At 42.1% G+C, this 17,807-nt stretch overlaps 1 protein-coding gene across 3 annotated transcripts in view; it reads right to left on the reverse strand.

The window, feature by feature from the left end:
- rbks (ribokinase) overlaps nt 1-17,807 on the reverse strand; it is a 62,704-nt gene that overhangs the window by 15,838 nt on the left and 29,059 nt on the right. For 2 of the 3 annotated variants that reach the window (XM_063006773.1, XM_063006772.1), the window contains exons 3-7: nt 14,613-14,745; nt 13,695-13,758; nt 11,582-11,644; nt 10,973-11,137; nt 407-519 (exon numbers count right to left, since the gene is read on the reverse strand). In XM_063006773.1, coding sequence (XP_062862843.1) covers nt 407-519; nt 10,973-11,137; nt 11,582-11,644; nt 13,695-13,758; nt 14,613-14,745 — 538 coding nt within the window. Of the gene's footprint in view, nt 1-406; nt 520-10,972; nt 11,138-11,581; nt 11,645-13,694; nt 13,759-14,612; nt 14,760-17,807 lie in introns of all 3 variants that reach the window. The other variant, XM_063006770.1, reaches the window with a different exon arrangement.

Raw genomic sequence — 17,807 nt, forward strand, 5'->3', positions numbered from 1 at the left:
ACAAAAGGACCTGGGAATCAAACCCAGAACCTTTCTGCTGTGAAGTGACAGTGCTAGTCACCGAGCTGTTGTGTGGCCCAATTCTGTACTTGTACCTTCATACTGGTAAAACTGTATTCACTTTGATTAATGATCTGGGCAAGCCGTAGCCTAGTGGTTAAGGCACAGGACTAGTAATCCAAAGGTTGCTGGTTCAAGCCCCACCACTGCTAGGTTGCTGCTGTTGGGCCCTTAACCCTCAGTTGCTCAGACTGTATACTGTAACTGTAATGTAAGTCGCTTTGGATAAAGGTGTCTGCTAAATGCTGAAAATGTAAGTGTAAATGTAAATCTGACATCATTCAGTGCGGCCCATATTAAAAAGAAAAGATGATCAGGACTTCAAAACACAGATTAGATCAGATACCTCAGACTCATTGCAGCAGAAGATATCAGATTCTTTGTAGAAGTCAGCATGGAGATCCGGAACAGCGGGGGCAGGGTTAAAGATGGTCTTCACTGTGGATGAGATGTAAAACTCTGTAAAGCAGGCAAATATGCAATGAAAATGAGGAGCCAATTAAGATGAATTCATTTTGATGTTGCGGATACATAAAAAATGATCAATTCTGTGTCATTGCTATAATACAGGTATGACTGTAAGGAAACCTATCATTCACCAGGGGAAGGAAAAGGTTGAGATCTAGTGAAATTTTGACTCTTCACAGTGAGTGTTCAGTGACATGACATTTCAATAGGATGCATCAGCTTGGTTCTATCTGTATAGAACCAAGCTGATGCATCCTATTCATGTCACTGAACACTCACTGTGAAGAGTCAAAATTTCACTAGATCTCAACCTTTTCCTTCCCCTGGTGAATGATAGTTTCAGAATAGATGAATAACTTTCTTGTTCTTTAGTGTTGCTCTGTGAACCACATAAGAAGCTGTAGAAACCAAAAGTCGTCACATTTTCCTTGCACCGCAAGACACATTTCAAAAGTCGCTATATTGTACCGCTCACACATTCTGATCAATGATACACTGATCAGCCATAACATTAAAACCACCTCCTTGTTTCTACACTCACTGTCCATTTTGTCAGCTCCACTTACCATATACAGTGGGGAAAATAAGTATTTGATCCCCTGCTGATTTTGTAAGTTTACCCCCTTACAAAGACTTGAACAGTCTATAATTTTTATGGAAGGTTTATTTTAACAGAGAGAGACGGAATATCAACAAAAAATCCAGAAAAAAAACATTAAATAAAAGTTATAAATTAATTTGTATTTAATTAAGGGAAATAAGTATTTGATCCCCTACCAACCAGCAAAAATTCTGACCCACACAGACCGGTTATGTGCCCATAAGGCACACAAATTAGTCCTGTCCCTGTATAAAAGACTCCTGTCACAGAATCAGTTTCTTCCGTTCAAATCACTCGACCACCATGGGCAAGACCAAAGAGCTATCAAAGGACGTCAGGGACAAGATTGTAGACCTGCACAAGGCTGGAATGGGCCACAAGACCATCAGCAAGACGCTTGGTGAGAAAGAGACCACTGTTGGTGCGATAATTCGAAAATGGAAGAAATACAAGATCACAGTCAATCACCCTCACTCTGGAGCTCCATGCAAGATCTCATCTGGTGGGGTAAGAATGATTCTGAGAAAGGTGAGGTCAGCCCAGAATTACACGGAAGGAGCTTGTCAATGATCTCAAGGAAGCTGGGAGCACAGTCACCAAGAAAACCATTAGTAACACACTTCGCCGTAATGGATTGAGATCCTGCAGTGCCCGCACAGTCCCTTTGCTCAAGAAGGCTCATGTACAGGCCCGTCTGAAGTTTGCCAATGAACACCTGAATGATTCAGAGAAAGCTTGGGAGAATGTGATATGGTCAGATGAGACCAAAATTGAGCTCTTTGGCATCAACTCCACTCGCCGTGTTTGGAGGCAAAGAAATGCCCGGTGGGGATGGTGTTCTTGGGGTTGTATCCAGCATTTCTCTGCTCCCAGCTCCCTTGAGATCATTGACAAGCTCCTCCCGTGTAATTCTGGGCTGACCTCACCTTTCTCAGAATCATTCTTACCCCACCAGGTGAGATCTTGCATGGAGCTCCAGAGTGAGGGTGATTGACTGTGATCTTGTATGTCTTCCATTTTCGAATTATCGCACCAACAGTGGTCTCTTTCTCACCAAGCGTCTTGCTGATGGTCTTGTAGCCCATTCCAGCCTTGTGCAGGTCTACAATCTTGTCCCTGACGTCCTTTGATAGCTCTTTGGTCTTGCCCATGGTGGTCGAGTGATTTGAATGGAAGAAACTGATTCTGTGACAGGAGTCTTTTATACAGGGACAGGACTAATTTGTGTGCCTCATGGGCACATAACCGGTCTGTGGGGGTCAGAATTCTTGCTGGTTGGTAGGGGATCAAATACTTATTTCCCTTAATTAAATACAAATTAATTTATAACTTTTATTTAATGTTTTTTTTTCTGGATTTTTTGTTGATATTCCGTCTCTCTCTGTTAAAATAAACCTTCCATAAAAATTATAGACTGTTCAAGTCTTTGTAAGGGGGTAAACTTACAAAATCAGCAGGGGATCAAATACTTATTTCCCCCACTGTAGAAGCACTTTGTAGTTCTACAATTACTGACTGTAGTCCATCTGTTTCTCTGCATGCTTTGTTAGCTCTGTTCTTTAATGGTCAGGACCTCCACAGGACCACCACAGAGCAGATATTATTTAGGTGGTGGATGATTCTCAGCACTGCAGTGACAATGACATGGTGGTGGTGTGTTAGTGTGTGTTGTGCTGGTATGAGTGGATCAGACACAGCAGCGCTGCTGGAGTTTTTAAACCCTGTGTCCACTCACTGTCCACTCTATTAGACACTCCTACCTAGTTGGTCCACCTTGTAGATGTAAAGTCAGAGACGATCGTTCATCTATTGCTGCTGTTTGAGTTGGTCATCTTCTAGACCTTCAGCAGTGGTCACAGGACGCTGCCCATGGGGCGTTTGGTGGACTATTTTCAGTCCAGCAGTGACAGTGAGGTGTTTAAAAACTCCATTAGCATTGCTGTGTCTTATCCACTCATACCAGCACAACACACACTAACACACCACCACCATGTCAGTGTCACTGCAGTGCTGAGAATGACCCATCATCCAAATAATACCTGCTCTGTAGGGGTCCTAACCATTAAAGGACAGCATGAAAGGGGGCTAACAAAGCATGCAGAGAAACAGATGGACTACAGTCAGTAATTGTAGAACTACAAAGTGCTTCTATATGGTAAGTGGAGCTGATAAAATGAACAGTGAGTGTAGAAACAAGGAGGTGGTTTTAATGTTATGGCTGATTGGTGTAAGTTTTTTTAGCCTATAGGTGGCCTATATAAACAAAATTATATAATATAAGTTATACGCTTTTAGGTTAGGAGTACAGTGACCTGCACAAAGCCAGGACTGCTACAACACTGAAAACCTTTGAAATGAATTGGAACCTTAATTATGTGCCAGACCTTTTCATACAACATCAGTGCCTAACCTTAGAAATGTTCTTATGACAAAATTGGCACACACAAAGCTTCCATTGGGGTGTTGTAGCCTTATAACCCCTGATCAATGGTCTACATACTTTTTACCACGTACTGTAGACATTCACATTACATTTACAGCATGTGTTTAGTGGATGCTCTTATCCAGAGTAACTAATAGCTCTTACTCAGAACTGTAAGCATTTCTTTTCTGTAGTACAGACAGTGTAAGAACACAAAAATTTACACTTACACTTAAACTCCTACTGAAAGTCAGAATAAAGAGCGTTAGCAGTGGGGTGATATGGCAGTGTTTGGGTTGATTAAAAACCAGACAGGTTGCTCATTTTGAATCAATTGTGGGGTTTGATAGTGGAGGAAAATTGGGGGGAAATGCTCAAAATAAAATACATGCATAAAAATAACCTAACGCACGATCCCTCTGACACATGTAATTGACAACTGCTTCTTTTCACCTCCCAGAAGTTCACATGAAGGGCAATATTCAACAGTCACATTCAGTTGTATGTAGGCTGTGACCTGGCTGTTCAATCTACACTGCCTAAGGAGGTCCAACTGCTTCTTTTCACCTGATGCATGTTTACACATGGATCAGGATTACGCACAGAGAATCACACAGTGATCTTCATTATTCCCAGTGTCCATACAGGCACCTTCGACCAGCCAGCATAGTTGGCGTAATTGGTCATAACATTTACGATGTTTAGCAGACGCATTTATTGAAAGCAACTTTCAATTATGACTGAATACAATTATGTCTGAGCAATTGAGGGTTAGGGGCTTTGCTCAGGGGACCAACAGTGCCAACTTGGCAGTGGTGGGGCTAGAACCAGCAACCGTCTGATCTAGTACCTTAACCAATGAGCTACCACTGCCCTAATCAAGGTCAACGTAGATTTGCAAATGACTGCTTTCAGTTGTTATTTGGGAGGGGGCCTGAGAGTACATCTCTCACCATCTTACAATTCCGTAATAGGAGCTATACCCCAATCATGTGTGAAAGGCACACATGGCCAATGTAATTAATGGTCATTGTGATTTGCATATGGACCTGATCACCGGTTCCATTGTTATGCAATGGTCGGTGATTGGTCGTTATGCAAATCGGCTGCATATAAGGTTGGGGTGTTCACCACCAGCTCAGACTGAAGAAGTCACTTGGATGAGTGATGAAACGTATCTCTACAACAAACTTGTACAGATGAACTGATTCAACTTTGTGGATTATTTGAATTTAGCAGATGCTTTTATCCAATGCAACTTACAAACGTGACAATATACAATCTAAGCTGAAGGTTGAGGGTTAAGGGCCTTGCTCCAAAGCCCAACAGTAGCAACCTGTCAATGGTGCAGCTTGAACCAGCAACCTTCTAAATACTAGTCATGTACCTTAACCACCAGGCTTCAACTGTCTTAAGAAGGGCCTAATTAAAAAAAAATTATAATTGTATGTGGAAAATAAAGAGTTGGGAATTGATACTGTTTTTATTTAACAATGTTGCACCACATCTTTTAGAATCTGCAGTTTTCTTTCACTCTAAGAGAATGCATCAGATGTTCATCATTTCATATATTCTCAGCATCACTGCAATGCATTCCCAGCATATTACTTACTGAGGTCAGACACGGCTCCCCTGCATCACCACCGCTCACAAAGAGCCGATGATAAAAACATCTATCATACGACTCAGTCTCACTCACAGAGTAGAAAGGGACTCGACACTGCAGGTGTTATTACACACATCTGCTTTTCTGACGTGCATGGGACAAGGGGGAGTAACCATGGAGAATGAGTCACGTCTGAGATCTAAAATGTTTAGTTGCTCATTCTTTACTTGGAGTCTGCGATGTACATGTTGATCAATACCAGTCCTGCTAAACTACGCTCTTCAAACTTCCACCCCCTCATTGCTCATAGCGTTCCATGCTTAGAGCTTTATCCCACACCCCACAGAGACCCGTTGATGATTTAGTCATTGGCAACACACGTGAACACAAATGCCACTGAGACAAACTGAAACTAACAATATAAAGGGCAGTACGTGCGGGTGCATTTACATGAGAAGCGGCAAAAACATGAGCCTCTGTGCAAATCGCCGCTTTGTTCAGCGCTTGGCCTGAGCGGCGTGGTAAAATGTCATTAAAGTTCGAATACGAAACGGATCTGCATTTGTGTGGAATAACCATCAAATTCACTCTGAAAGCTCCACGTTTCTGTGTTTAGCTGGATTTTCCTTCTGTTTCACTTTTAAACTTGTGTTATAGTTTGGTGTGCTGAGAAATTGTAAGAATCAGCTTAACGTGGTTTAATATACTAAAAGAACGACACAGGAACATTAAACTTCTCTTGATTATTACTGCTCATAAGTTTTCTTCACTAATTAAATTCCTTGCTTGTTGTTTTAGTACAATAAGTCACGTTAAGCTTTGTTCACGTTAAGCGTTGTTCGTACGGAGAGTTAGCATGGGCCTTTTGACTGACCGGCCACTATGCATCCCCATGCACAAAAGGGTTTGACACAATGTGTGTTAAGGTACTGGACAAGTAATCAAAAGGTCACTGGTTCAAGCCCCATCAGTGCCAGGTTGTCACTGTTGGGCCCTTGAGCAAGACTCTTAACCCTCAATTGCTTACACAAAATAATGTACAGTACTGTAAGTCATTTGGATAAAAGTGTCTGCTAAATTATCTGCAATTTAGGTCATAGCAGCTTCTCTGTTGGTCTGTACCAGGCACCATCACCTTAACGTTCTCTGGCATCAATGAGTCTTGGCTGATCAACAACCTCTCGGTGGTTCATGACTTGTCCCTGCTTGGACCACTGTTGGTGGGTTCTCACCTTGACTTCCTCTGAGCACCCCTTGCTGTTTCAAAGATACCTCAACCCAGTCATCTGACCATTATGATCTGGCCTTTATCAAAGTCACTCAGGTCTTTATCCTGCCCAGATCTGCTGCATCAGCCCAACATTTTATACATCACTAACCATCACACATCACATGCAGAGTTGTTACAAATTAAGAATTGTCATGAACATTTTGGGGATGGTGGTGGTGGGGGTGCTTCATCAATGTATGTGGACACCTGACCATGAGCTTGTTGGACATACCATTAAAAAGCCAGAGGCAATAATATGGAGTTGGTCCTTTTATTCTTTGTGGCTATAACATCGTCCACTCTCAGCCTCCAGTCTTCCAATAAGGTTTTTCACAAGACCTGTGGTAAAAGTGCGTCTGTGGGAATTTGTGGCAATCAATCAAAAGAGCTCAGGATGATGTTGGATCAAAAGTGCCTGATTAATCTTAATGGTGGTCAGTGGGGATGAGGTTATGGCTCTGTGCAGTCCATTGGAGTTCCTCTACTTTTAACTAGTTAAACCATGCACTTAATGGACCATATTTTGTATGTAGGGCCACAGTCATAGAGGGAAAGAAAGGGCAATTGACAAACTGTTGCCCCAGAGTTGGAGAATTATCGTGTATCCTATATATATGATTTTATAAACCTGTTGGCAATGGGCGCGGCAAAACTATGTTATTTATTTATTTATTAGGATTTTAACGTCATGTTTTTACACTTTGGTTACATTCATGACAGACACAGTAGTTACTCATTACACAAGATTTATCAGATCACAAGTTTAATGTCAAACACACTCATGGACAATTAAGCATCTCCAGTTCACCTCACTTGCATGTCTTTGGATTGTGGGAGGAAACCGGAGCACCCGGAAAAAAAACCCCACACAGACACGGGGAGAACATTCAAACTCAGAAAGGACCCGGACCCCCCCACCTGGGGATCGAACCCAGGACCTTCTTGCTGTGAGGCGACAGTGCTACCCATTTAGCCACTGTGCCGCCCCGACCAAACTATGTCAAGATCATACAGTGCGTTGTGTATCAACAATCTAGTTTACTCCCCAGGACAGTCAATAAATAAATAGTTATATAAATAAATTAATTAATCCTTGGCAGAATGAATGAAGTTCTTTGTGGAGTGCAAAAAAATATAAAATCCTGCAATAATGTAACTACTCAGTGCTCTTTTAAATTAATTTGAAATATGGAGAATAAACAAAATATAATAAACATAAAAGAGTCCAAATAAATAAAATAAAGTCTAATTATGCTCCAGTGAGCCTGTGGAGGTGGGATGTGCGTAATCCGAGCCCGGAAAAGTGCTATTAACACACGTCACGGCCGAATAAATTCATCCCAAGTGATATTCACATAATCTGGGCTAACGGCCCAATGTGCAACACTTGATATGGCTTAACACTGTCCCTGGCACGATTCTGGGCAGTTTTAAGGAAAAGAAAACTGGAGTGTGATGGCAAGGGGATGTGAAGGACCATCTGTGGTGCCAATCTGTGCACTAGTCATGCTATATTATGGTGCATATCTAAAAGAAGAAGAGCGCATCTTCTACAGAAGGTATTAACTGCTCCTTTTCTACTGCATGGTTCATGGTGGAATGTTACTTTTTAAAATCTGTGACGATGCATTTAGTGGTTGTTTCTGTTGCCAAGTGACCTGTACTGTACCCATGCTAAATACACCGATCAGGCATAACATTATGACCACCCTCCTAATATTGTGTTGGTTTCTCTTTTGCTGGCCCATACCCAACAAACTGTGATGCACTGTGTATTCTGACACCTTTCTATCAGAACCAGCATTAACTTCTTCAGCAATTTGAGCTACAGTAGCTCGTCTGTTAGATCGGACCACACAGGCCAGCCTTCGCTCCCCACGTGCATCATTGAGCCTTGGACGCCCATGACCCTGTCGCCGGTTTACCACTGTTCTTTCTTTGGACCACTTTTGATAGATTCTGACCACTGCAGACCAGGAACACCCCACAAGAGCTGTAGTTTTGGAGATGCTCTGACCCAGTCGTCAAGCCATCACACTTTGGCCCTTGTCAAACTCGCCCAAATCCTTATGCTTGCCCATTTTTCCTTCTTATAACACATCAACTTTGAGGATAAAATGTTCACTTGCTGCCTAATATATCCCACCCACTAACAGTGTCGGTGTATGGTTAGCCTTTCAGACCAGTGACCAAGCGCACTGAAGTGGTAGCTCAACGGTTGAGGTACTGGACTAATAATCAGAAAGTTGCTGATTCTAACCCCACATTTGCCAGGTTACCACTTTTGGGCTTGTACGCAAAGCCCTCATCATTCAAAAGCTTGGACTGTATACAGTTACAATTATAATTCGCTTTAGATAACAGTGTCTGCTAAATGCCATCAATGGAATTGTGAATAGCGGATTTGGTACGGAAGGTTCTAAATTTGCACACTGTACTGTAGGGCAGAGGTCCCCAACCACCGGGCCCCGGACCAGTACCGGTCCGTGGGTCATTTATTACCGGGCCGCACAGAAAGAATAAATAATTAGAGATCGCTACATCAGCAATGAAGACTCTGCTTCCATTTCCGACACATAGGTGTTTATCATCTCATATCACCCCCAGGTGGAAGCAGCGTCTTGTTGCAGCGAAAAAGCTCATTTCTGAGTAGAATATTTATTCTATTTTAAATCCTCCCGCCCCCACTGGTCCGTGGTGCAAAAAAGGTTGGGGAATGCTGCTGTAGGGTACCGTACGATTAAAAAGGGCCTTACAGTGTCTGTTGTACAGGGCAAGTGAAATATTAGAGATGTTTAGGGAGGAAAATGATATAATTGATTCATTATCAGTTCTATCCTAATCAGGGTAGAACTCTGAACCCAGTGCCAATTCATCACAGGGCATCCTCACATATTCACTTAATTACACACAGAGGTAATTAGATCAGCCAATCCACATGCCAAGCTTCTTGCAGACATTGACCAGAGGCGACAATCAAACCCAGGTTCTTAAGACTCTACTGGGGTGTCTGTTATATATTCCACTGTGGCTATCGTTACATACTTACTTACATAATTACTTATTCAGCATGTTTACTGTTTACACTTACTGGCCATTTTATTGCACCATGCTATCATACTGACACTGAGGACCCATCTTTGCTCTTTCAGCCTTTATACATTGTGAAAGGGATGTTACAGGGTGTTGGATTCTCCATTTTCTGGAGGTTTTGGACCATCTTAACATGAATGAGTTAAGGAATTGCTGTAGCTTTGTCACTTGAATATTCATCCCTAGTTTTCTCACATTAGGGACCTGGCTCTGCTAAGCAGCCACTGTTGGGCCCTTGAGCATGACCCTTAACCCTCTCAGCTCCAAGATGCCATAAAACAGCTGACCCTGCACTCTGACCCCAGTTTCCGAAACTTGCTGGGATATATTTCATTGTACTGTACATATATACACCAATCAGCCATAACATTAAAACCACCTCCTTGTTTCTACACTCACTGTTAATTTTATCAGCTCCACTTACCATATAGAAGCACTTTGTAGATCTACAACTACTGTCTGTAGTCCATCTGTTTCTCTGCATGCTTTGTTAGCCCCCTTTCATGCTGTTCTTCAATGATCAGGACCCCCACAGAGCAGGTATTATTTAGGTGGTGGATCATTCTCTGCACTGCAGTGACACTGTCATGGTGGTGTGTTAGTGTGTATTGTGCTGGCATGGAGTTTTTAAACACCTCACTGTCACTGCTAGACTGAGAATAGTCCACCAACCAAAAATATATCCAGCCAACAGCACCCCATGGGCAGCGTCCTGTGACCACTGATGAAGGTCTAGAAGATGACCAACTCAAACAGCAACAATATATGCGCGATCGTCTCTGACTTTACATCTACAAGGTAAACCAAATAGGTAGGAGTGTCTGATAGAGTGGACAGTGAGTGGACACGGTATTTAAAAACTCCAGCAGTGCTGCTGTGTCTTATCCACTCATACCAGCACAACACACACTAACACACCACCACCATGTCAGTGTCACTGCAGTGCTGAGAATGATCCACCACCTAAATAATACCTGCTCTGTGGTGGTCCTGTGGGGTCCTGACCATTGAAGAACAGCATGAAAGGGGCATGCGGAGAAATATATGGACTACAGTCAGTAATTGTAGAACTACAAAGTGCTTCTACATGGTAAGTGGAGCTGATAAAATGGACAGTGAGTGTAGAAACAAGGAGGTGGTCATTCTATATTCTACTGCACTATACAAGGAATGGACATTAATCATACAAACTGGGTCATTTAAATAATGCTTGACTGGTACTGGGATTCACAATGTGGCACCAACAATCACGCCAAGGTTAATGCCACTTACATCGCAATTTTTGATGTGAACATAAACCGAAGCTCTTCATTCGTGTCTGTATAAATTAATGGACTTCATTGCTGCCACCTGATTGGCTGATTGGATAATTCCATCAATACGCAGGTGTACAAGTGTTCAGAAAATGGCAAGTAAAGGTATACAGGCAAAGTCGATGAGACACACACTAACCTTGGCTCTGACGGGCCATTCTCAGAGCCTGTAGAGAGGTCTGTGGGCTGACCTCCAGCTGGCAAACCAGCACCTTGGCCTTCACCAGGGCAGAATGTGCCCGCTGCAGTTCGTTCTCACCCAGCAGCATGTTGGCACCGGCGACGATCACTATGGCATTCTCACCTGCAAATATAACCATGACAGAGTTCACCGTGTGCCAAGCATTTTTATCATGACGGCTTTTTCTTAGCAGTTTACGACACGTTCATCTGAAGTCATTCTGACTATTGTGCAGAGCGCGGGGACACGGCGGTATCAGCAGGTTGTTATGGCGATGCTGACGTTACTCAAAGCCTCCCTAAAGTGTTTTCGGACCTCCACCGGAGTCAGCAGCCCCGCTAAAGCTGTGATTAGTGACATTTACAACACACAAGGCTTGTACACTTAGCACCGGGCTGGTTACGTCGCCCACCCCACCTCCAGCAGAGCTAAATAAAACCAAGTGGCTATAAATGATTCTGTGTGGGTGAAAGGCTGAATAACCTCAGGTGGAAACGTTCGTTTATCTATGCTTCATTCAGAACTGCACATTGTGTTATTTCAGAGACTATTAAGACTCTGTCTTACCAGCATCATTTACGATAATAGAGGCACATCCAGTCATGGCTTCAGCTGTCTGCTCCACAAAAGCTGAATAGGAATATTAAAGGAAATATAAAAGACATTACTGTATTATTCATGAACATACAAAACTCAAATCCAAAAATGCTAAGACAGTATGTGAAATTCTTATAAAAGCAGAAAGCAATCATGTATACGTTGCCACTTGCACACCCCCTGATCTGATCCAGGAGAACTGGATCACTCCCACGCAAATGGACAACCATGCCAAGCTCCATGTGATTCCTTCCCTTCTCGTGCCGGGACCCGAACCAGTCCCAAAGATCAACTGTGTTTGTGTGGATGCCTAGCCAGCTTGGTAGCAAGGCCCTTATCCCTTAATTGCTTAGCAATTACTGTATACTGTAAGTAGCTGCTAAATGCTGAAAATGTAAATGTAGGAGCAACTAAGAGTCACCAATTTATAGGCAGTTGTAGCCTAGTGATCAAGGTACTGAACTAGTAATCAGAAGGTCGCTGGTTCAAGCCCCACCACTGCCAGGCCCTTAACCCTCAATTGCTCACACTGCATACTGTCATAGTACTGTAAGTCGCTTTGGATAAACCGGTAAACACTGGGCGCAAGGCAGGACTACCCTGGATAGGATGCCAATCCATTAGGCCACTCCAACAGACAAAGACAATCATGTCTGGGCTGATAGCACTGCTTAAAATTTAACCTGGATCTTTTTGCCATCCCTGGATCTTTTTGCCAACAGGCAACAGGACTGAACTGCAGGCAGGCCATTCTAGCACCCACACTTATCAAAAGGCATTCAGCATTTACAGATGTACAAGTTACCCTGGGCACTAGGGTAGTTTGCATGTTCTCCCTGTGTCTGTGTGGGCTTCCTTTGGGAGCTCCAAATTCCTCCCACAGTACAAAGACATGCAAGTGAGGTGAATTGAAGATACAAAATTGTCCATGACTGTGTTTGACATTAAAAGACTTACACTGATGAATCTTGTGTAACCAGTAACTACCTGTCCTGTCATGAATGTAACCACAGGGTGTAAAACATGACGTTAAAATCCTATTAAATACAACCCCAAATCAGAAAAAGTTGGGACAGCATGGAAAATGCAAATAATAAAAAAAGAAACAGAGTTTCTTACATTTACTTTGACTTTTATTTCAATGCAGACATGATGAACCTGAGATATTTCAGTTTCCACTGTGTGAAGGTCCATCCTAGATGCCTCAGAGCCCAGAGAAGTTGATGCCGCTTCTGGACATGGTTAACATAAGGCTTCTTTTTTGCACAGTAAAGTTTTAAGTGGCATTTGTGCATGTAACTCTGTATTGTAGTGCTTGACAAAGATTTGCCAAAGTAATCCCTCACCCATGTGGTTAAATCAGCTATTGTTGAGTGGCGGTTGTTGATGCCGTCTGAGGGATTGAAGATCACAGGCGTTCAGCTTAAGCTTGCACCCTTGGCCTTTACGCACTGAAATTCCTCCCGATTCCTTGAATTGTTTAATGATATTATGCACTGTAGAGGGAGAAATATGCCAATCCCTTCCAATCTTTCTTTGAGGTTCATTGTTTTTAAACATTTCAAACATTTTCTCACACATTTGTTGACAAACTGGAGATTCTCTGATCATCTTTGCTCATCAAAGACTCAGCCTTCCCTGGATGCTGCTTTTGTACCAAACCATGATTACAATCACCCGTTGACATCAGCTGTTTAAAATCACATCATTATTTAGTTTTTACACCTCATTATTATCCTAAATTGCCCCCGTCCCAACTTTTTTTGGAATGTGTAGCAGGCCTGAAATGCAGGAATGGAGGTTTATTAACAAATGAAATGAAGTTGAGCAGACAAAACATGAAATATCTTGGGTTCAAACTGTCTGCAATCAAATAAAAGTCAAAGTATTTGCATTTTCCGTCCTGTCCCAACTTTTTGGGGTTGTAAATAAAAAAATTATATTTAACTAAAACCAAATTAATCAATCTGTTTTTTTCCCCAGTATTTTACATACTGCCCAATTATTCTGTAATTATGGCTTCAATATAATGTTCTATTAAAACAGAAATCAAAAAACTGTAAAGCATTACAAAAGTCTTTACCTGTGCATACACCATTGTCTATAAAATTCTGAATGTAGTTGTTGCCGAAAAAGTCTTTTCCAACCTGAGGAGGAAAAACAGTTTTAAACTTTTAACTAACAGCCTGTTCTGTCATACACTTGGTTTGATTTGTGTCTCTTGATGGCTGTTTTGTACCCTTTGAATTCGGATAAATCTTGACCCTGTTAGGCAGGTACCATTTGATTGTCCAGCAATTTGCTTGTTCAATCTGATGGCTAAATTGTGTATACACTTTGAGTTCGAAGCTGCTTCTGGCATATCTTGACGAGACATTGGGCAGCTTGTTGGCAACCCAATTAGAAATAATAACTGGAAATGTAGTTGAGATACATGCAATGTTAGGTGGGAATGGCTATCCAACTCTGCTGTCCATTCAAGATCGGATCACTCAATGTGAATTGTAACGTCAAGGTTAAGTTTGATAAATGCAAGAAAGTATAAACAATACTAGTCTCATTTATAAATCTAAATGTAGATAAGCCTTCCAGATATACCAGCTGTCCTCTAAACTACCGCACCCCTCTATCTCCCTCTAAAAAGTTCAGTGCTCACGTAGAGGGTGAAGGGGTCCCTCTCTGCCCACCGGGCCTCCTTTTATCCTATGCTGCTAGAGATGTGCCAAGGCTATGATTGTCAAGCCTGTCTGTCTTTGAAGTGCAGTCTCTCTTTCAGGGCTTCTGAAAGCATGGAAGTCTATTTTTGAAGTGTGCTTGGATTTCAGTATTGATCAAACTCTTTGTACAGACGACCCAGATCTTTATTACTGTTTTAGGCTTTCGGATATGGCTGCTCCAAGCTTACAATAAAAGGAATATGTAGGTTGGAGAAATCTGATGGAGTAAACAAAACAAAAAGCATCTGATGTGTATAGAAAGGTTTAGAAAGAGGTTTAAGTACCTTGCACACCATTGCAGTCTTAGATCCCAGTCGAGCAGCCTGAACACACTGGTTTGCTCCTTTGCCCCCGAAGCCAATGAAGAACTTGTGTCCATGTATGGTCTCTCCAGCTTTGGGCAGTCGGGGTGCCTGGCTAATGACAAATATCTTCCAGATAAAGAAGAGCTTTAAGTGCAACATAATGATGTAGAGGTCTAGTCCACCAATTAGTCTCAATGGTGCCATTCACCTCCCAAAATTAACTGATAAGTGGAACTGTTCATAATTCCCTCCAGGTTGACTAAAACCCCTGTTTTAGCTAAATAAAAACACACACAAAGCATAATGCTACCACCACCATACTTCACTGTGCAGTGTTGCTTTTGTGCCAAAAATACATTTTGGAATTATGACCAAAATTTCAACCATGAGCTCATCAGACTATATTTTCCCACATGGTTTGGGGAGACTTAATGTAGATTTATAAAAGTGTAGCAAGGCTTGAATGTTTTTCCTGCCACCCTTCCCCACAGCCCAGACAAATGAAGAATACGAGAGATTGTTGTCACTCGCAAGAAATTCCTGCAGCTCCTTTAATATTGCTGTAAGCCGTCATCAACTTTTGAGGGACGTTTGGTTCTTAGTAATAGTCTCTAAATAACTGTTGTTCCATATTCATTCACTTATTGATGACATCTTCACTGTGTTCCATGGTATATGTAATGAGTTTTTGTACCCTTCTTCTGACTGATACCTTTCAACAAGGAGATCTCTTTGGTGATTGATAAGCTCTTTATAGACTACAACTTTAGCTGTAAAATGCGAATACGTAAACGTCAGGACAATGCTACTAAAAGAGCTGAACTTACTATGAGGTTAATACGAGTCACTTTAATTAAACAGGCACTTAAATGTGATTGGTTTATCTTGAACAAAGCCACATCCCAATTATAAGAGTGTGTTTGTTTGTTTATTAGGATTTTAATGTCATGTTTTACACTTTTGGTTACATTCATGACAGGAAACGGTAGTTACTCATTACACAAGGTTCATCAGTTCACAAGGTTATATCAAACACAGTCATGGACAATTCAGTATCTCCAAATCACCTCACTTGCATGTCTTTGAGCTGTGGGAGGAAACCGGAGCACCCGGGGGAAACCCACACAGACACGGGGAGAACATGCAAACTCCACACAGAAAGGACCCAGACTGTCCCACCTGGGGATCGAACCCAGAACCTATTTGCTGTGAGGCGACAGCGCTTCCCACTGAGCCACCGTGACGCCCCAATTATAAGAGAGTGAGCACACTTATGAAACCACAAATACATGCAACCACATTTTAGTTATTATTAACTTTTATCCTCAATGATTGGGCGGCACGGTGGCTACGTGGGTAGCATTGTCGCCTCACAGCAAGAAGGTCCTGGGTTCGATCCCCAGGTGGGGCGGTCAGGGTCCTTTCTGTGTGGATTAAGTATTTAAGGATTTTAACGTCATGTTTTACACTTTTGGTTACATTCATGACAGGAATGGTAGTTACTCGATACACAAGGTTCATCAGTTCACAAGGTTATATCCAACACAGTCATGGACATTTTAGTGTCGCCAATTCACCTCACTTGCATGTCTTTGGACTGTGGGAGAAAACCGGAGCTCACACAGACACAGTTTGTATTTAAAGTAAATTGCGTAGATTAATGGTCACATTAAAGGTTAAAATAAATCTAAAATTATTTATCTGGCACAGACTTTTATATCCACTGTAATATTAGATGTCCTGCTGACTGATGAGTACTGTATCTGAGTATCTGAGAGAACCTTTTTGTGGTTTATTCAGCCATAAATGTGTAAGCGAGAGCAGCTGGTCATATAAAAGAACTTTGATGAAATAGGGTTGTGATAAAAGGAAGGCAAGTTGCACATGTTGGCCTTTAAGGCTTCTTCCTGTTGTGGATCAATGCCATTTTTTTCTAGGGCAGTCTCAATGATTACAACCCAACAAGCACAAGAAGTGGGGAAAAAATTATATATATAATTTCAGCCATAACATTAAAACCACCTCCTTGTTTCTACACTCACTGTCCATTTTATCAGCTCCACTTAACATATAGAAGCACTTTGTAGTTCTACAATTACTAACTGTAGTCTTCTTCAATGTTCAGGACTACCACAGAGCAGGTATTATTTGGGTGGTGGATCATTCACAGCACTGCAGTGACACTGACATGGTGGTGGTGTGTTAGTGTGTGTTGTGCTGGTATAAATGGATCAGACACAGCAGCGCTGCTGGAGTTTTTAAATACCGTGTCCACTCACTGTCCACTCTATTAGACACTCCTACCTAGTTGGTCTACCCTGTAGATGTAAAGTCAGAGACGATCGCTCATCTATTGCTGCTGTTTGAGTTGGCCATCTTCTAGACCTTCATCGGTGATCGCAGGATGCTGCCTACAGGGCGCTGTTGGCTGGATATTTTTCGGTTGGTGGACTATTCTCAGTCCAGCAGTGACAGTGAGGCATTTAAAAATTCCATAGGCATTGTTGTCTTATCCACTCATACCAACAAGGAGGTGGTTTTAATGTTATGGCTAATCAGTGTATATATATATATATATATATATATATATATATATATATATATACAGTGTATCACAAAAGTGAGTACACCCCTCACATTTCTGCAGATATTTAAGTATATCTTTTCATGGGACAACATTGACAAAATGACACTTTGACACAATGAAAAGTAGTCTGTGTGCAGCTTATATAAAAGTGTACATTTATTCTTCCCTCAAAATAACTCAATATACAGCCATTAATGTCTAAATCACCGGCAACAAAAGTGAGTACACCCCTTAGTGAAAGTTCCTGAAGTGTCAATATTTTGTGTGGCCACCATTATTTCCCAGAACTGCCTTAACTCTCCTGGGCATGGAGTTTACCAGAGCTTCACAGGTTGCCACTGGAATGCTTTTCCACTCCTCCATGACGACATCACGGAGCTGGCGGATATTCGAGACTTTGCGCTCCTCCACCTTCCGCTTGAGGATGCCCCAAAGATGTTCTATTGGGTTTAGGTCTGGAGACATGCTTGGCCAGTCCATCACCTTTACCCTCAGCCTCTTCAATAAAGCAGTGGTCGTCTTAGAGGTGTGTTTGGGGTCATTATCATGCTGGAACACTGCCCTGCGACCCAGTTTCCGGAGGGAGG

The sequence above is a fragment of the Trichomycterus rosablanca genome, chromosome 13, assembly GCF_030014385.1.
Source record: "Trichomycterus rosablanca isolate fTriRos1 chromosome 13, fTriRos1.hap1, whole genome shotgun sequence".
Lineage (NCBI taxonomy): Eukaryota > Metazoa > Chordata > Actinopteri > Siluriformes > Trichomycteridae > Trichomycterus > Trichomycterus rosablanca.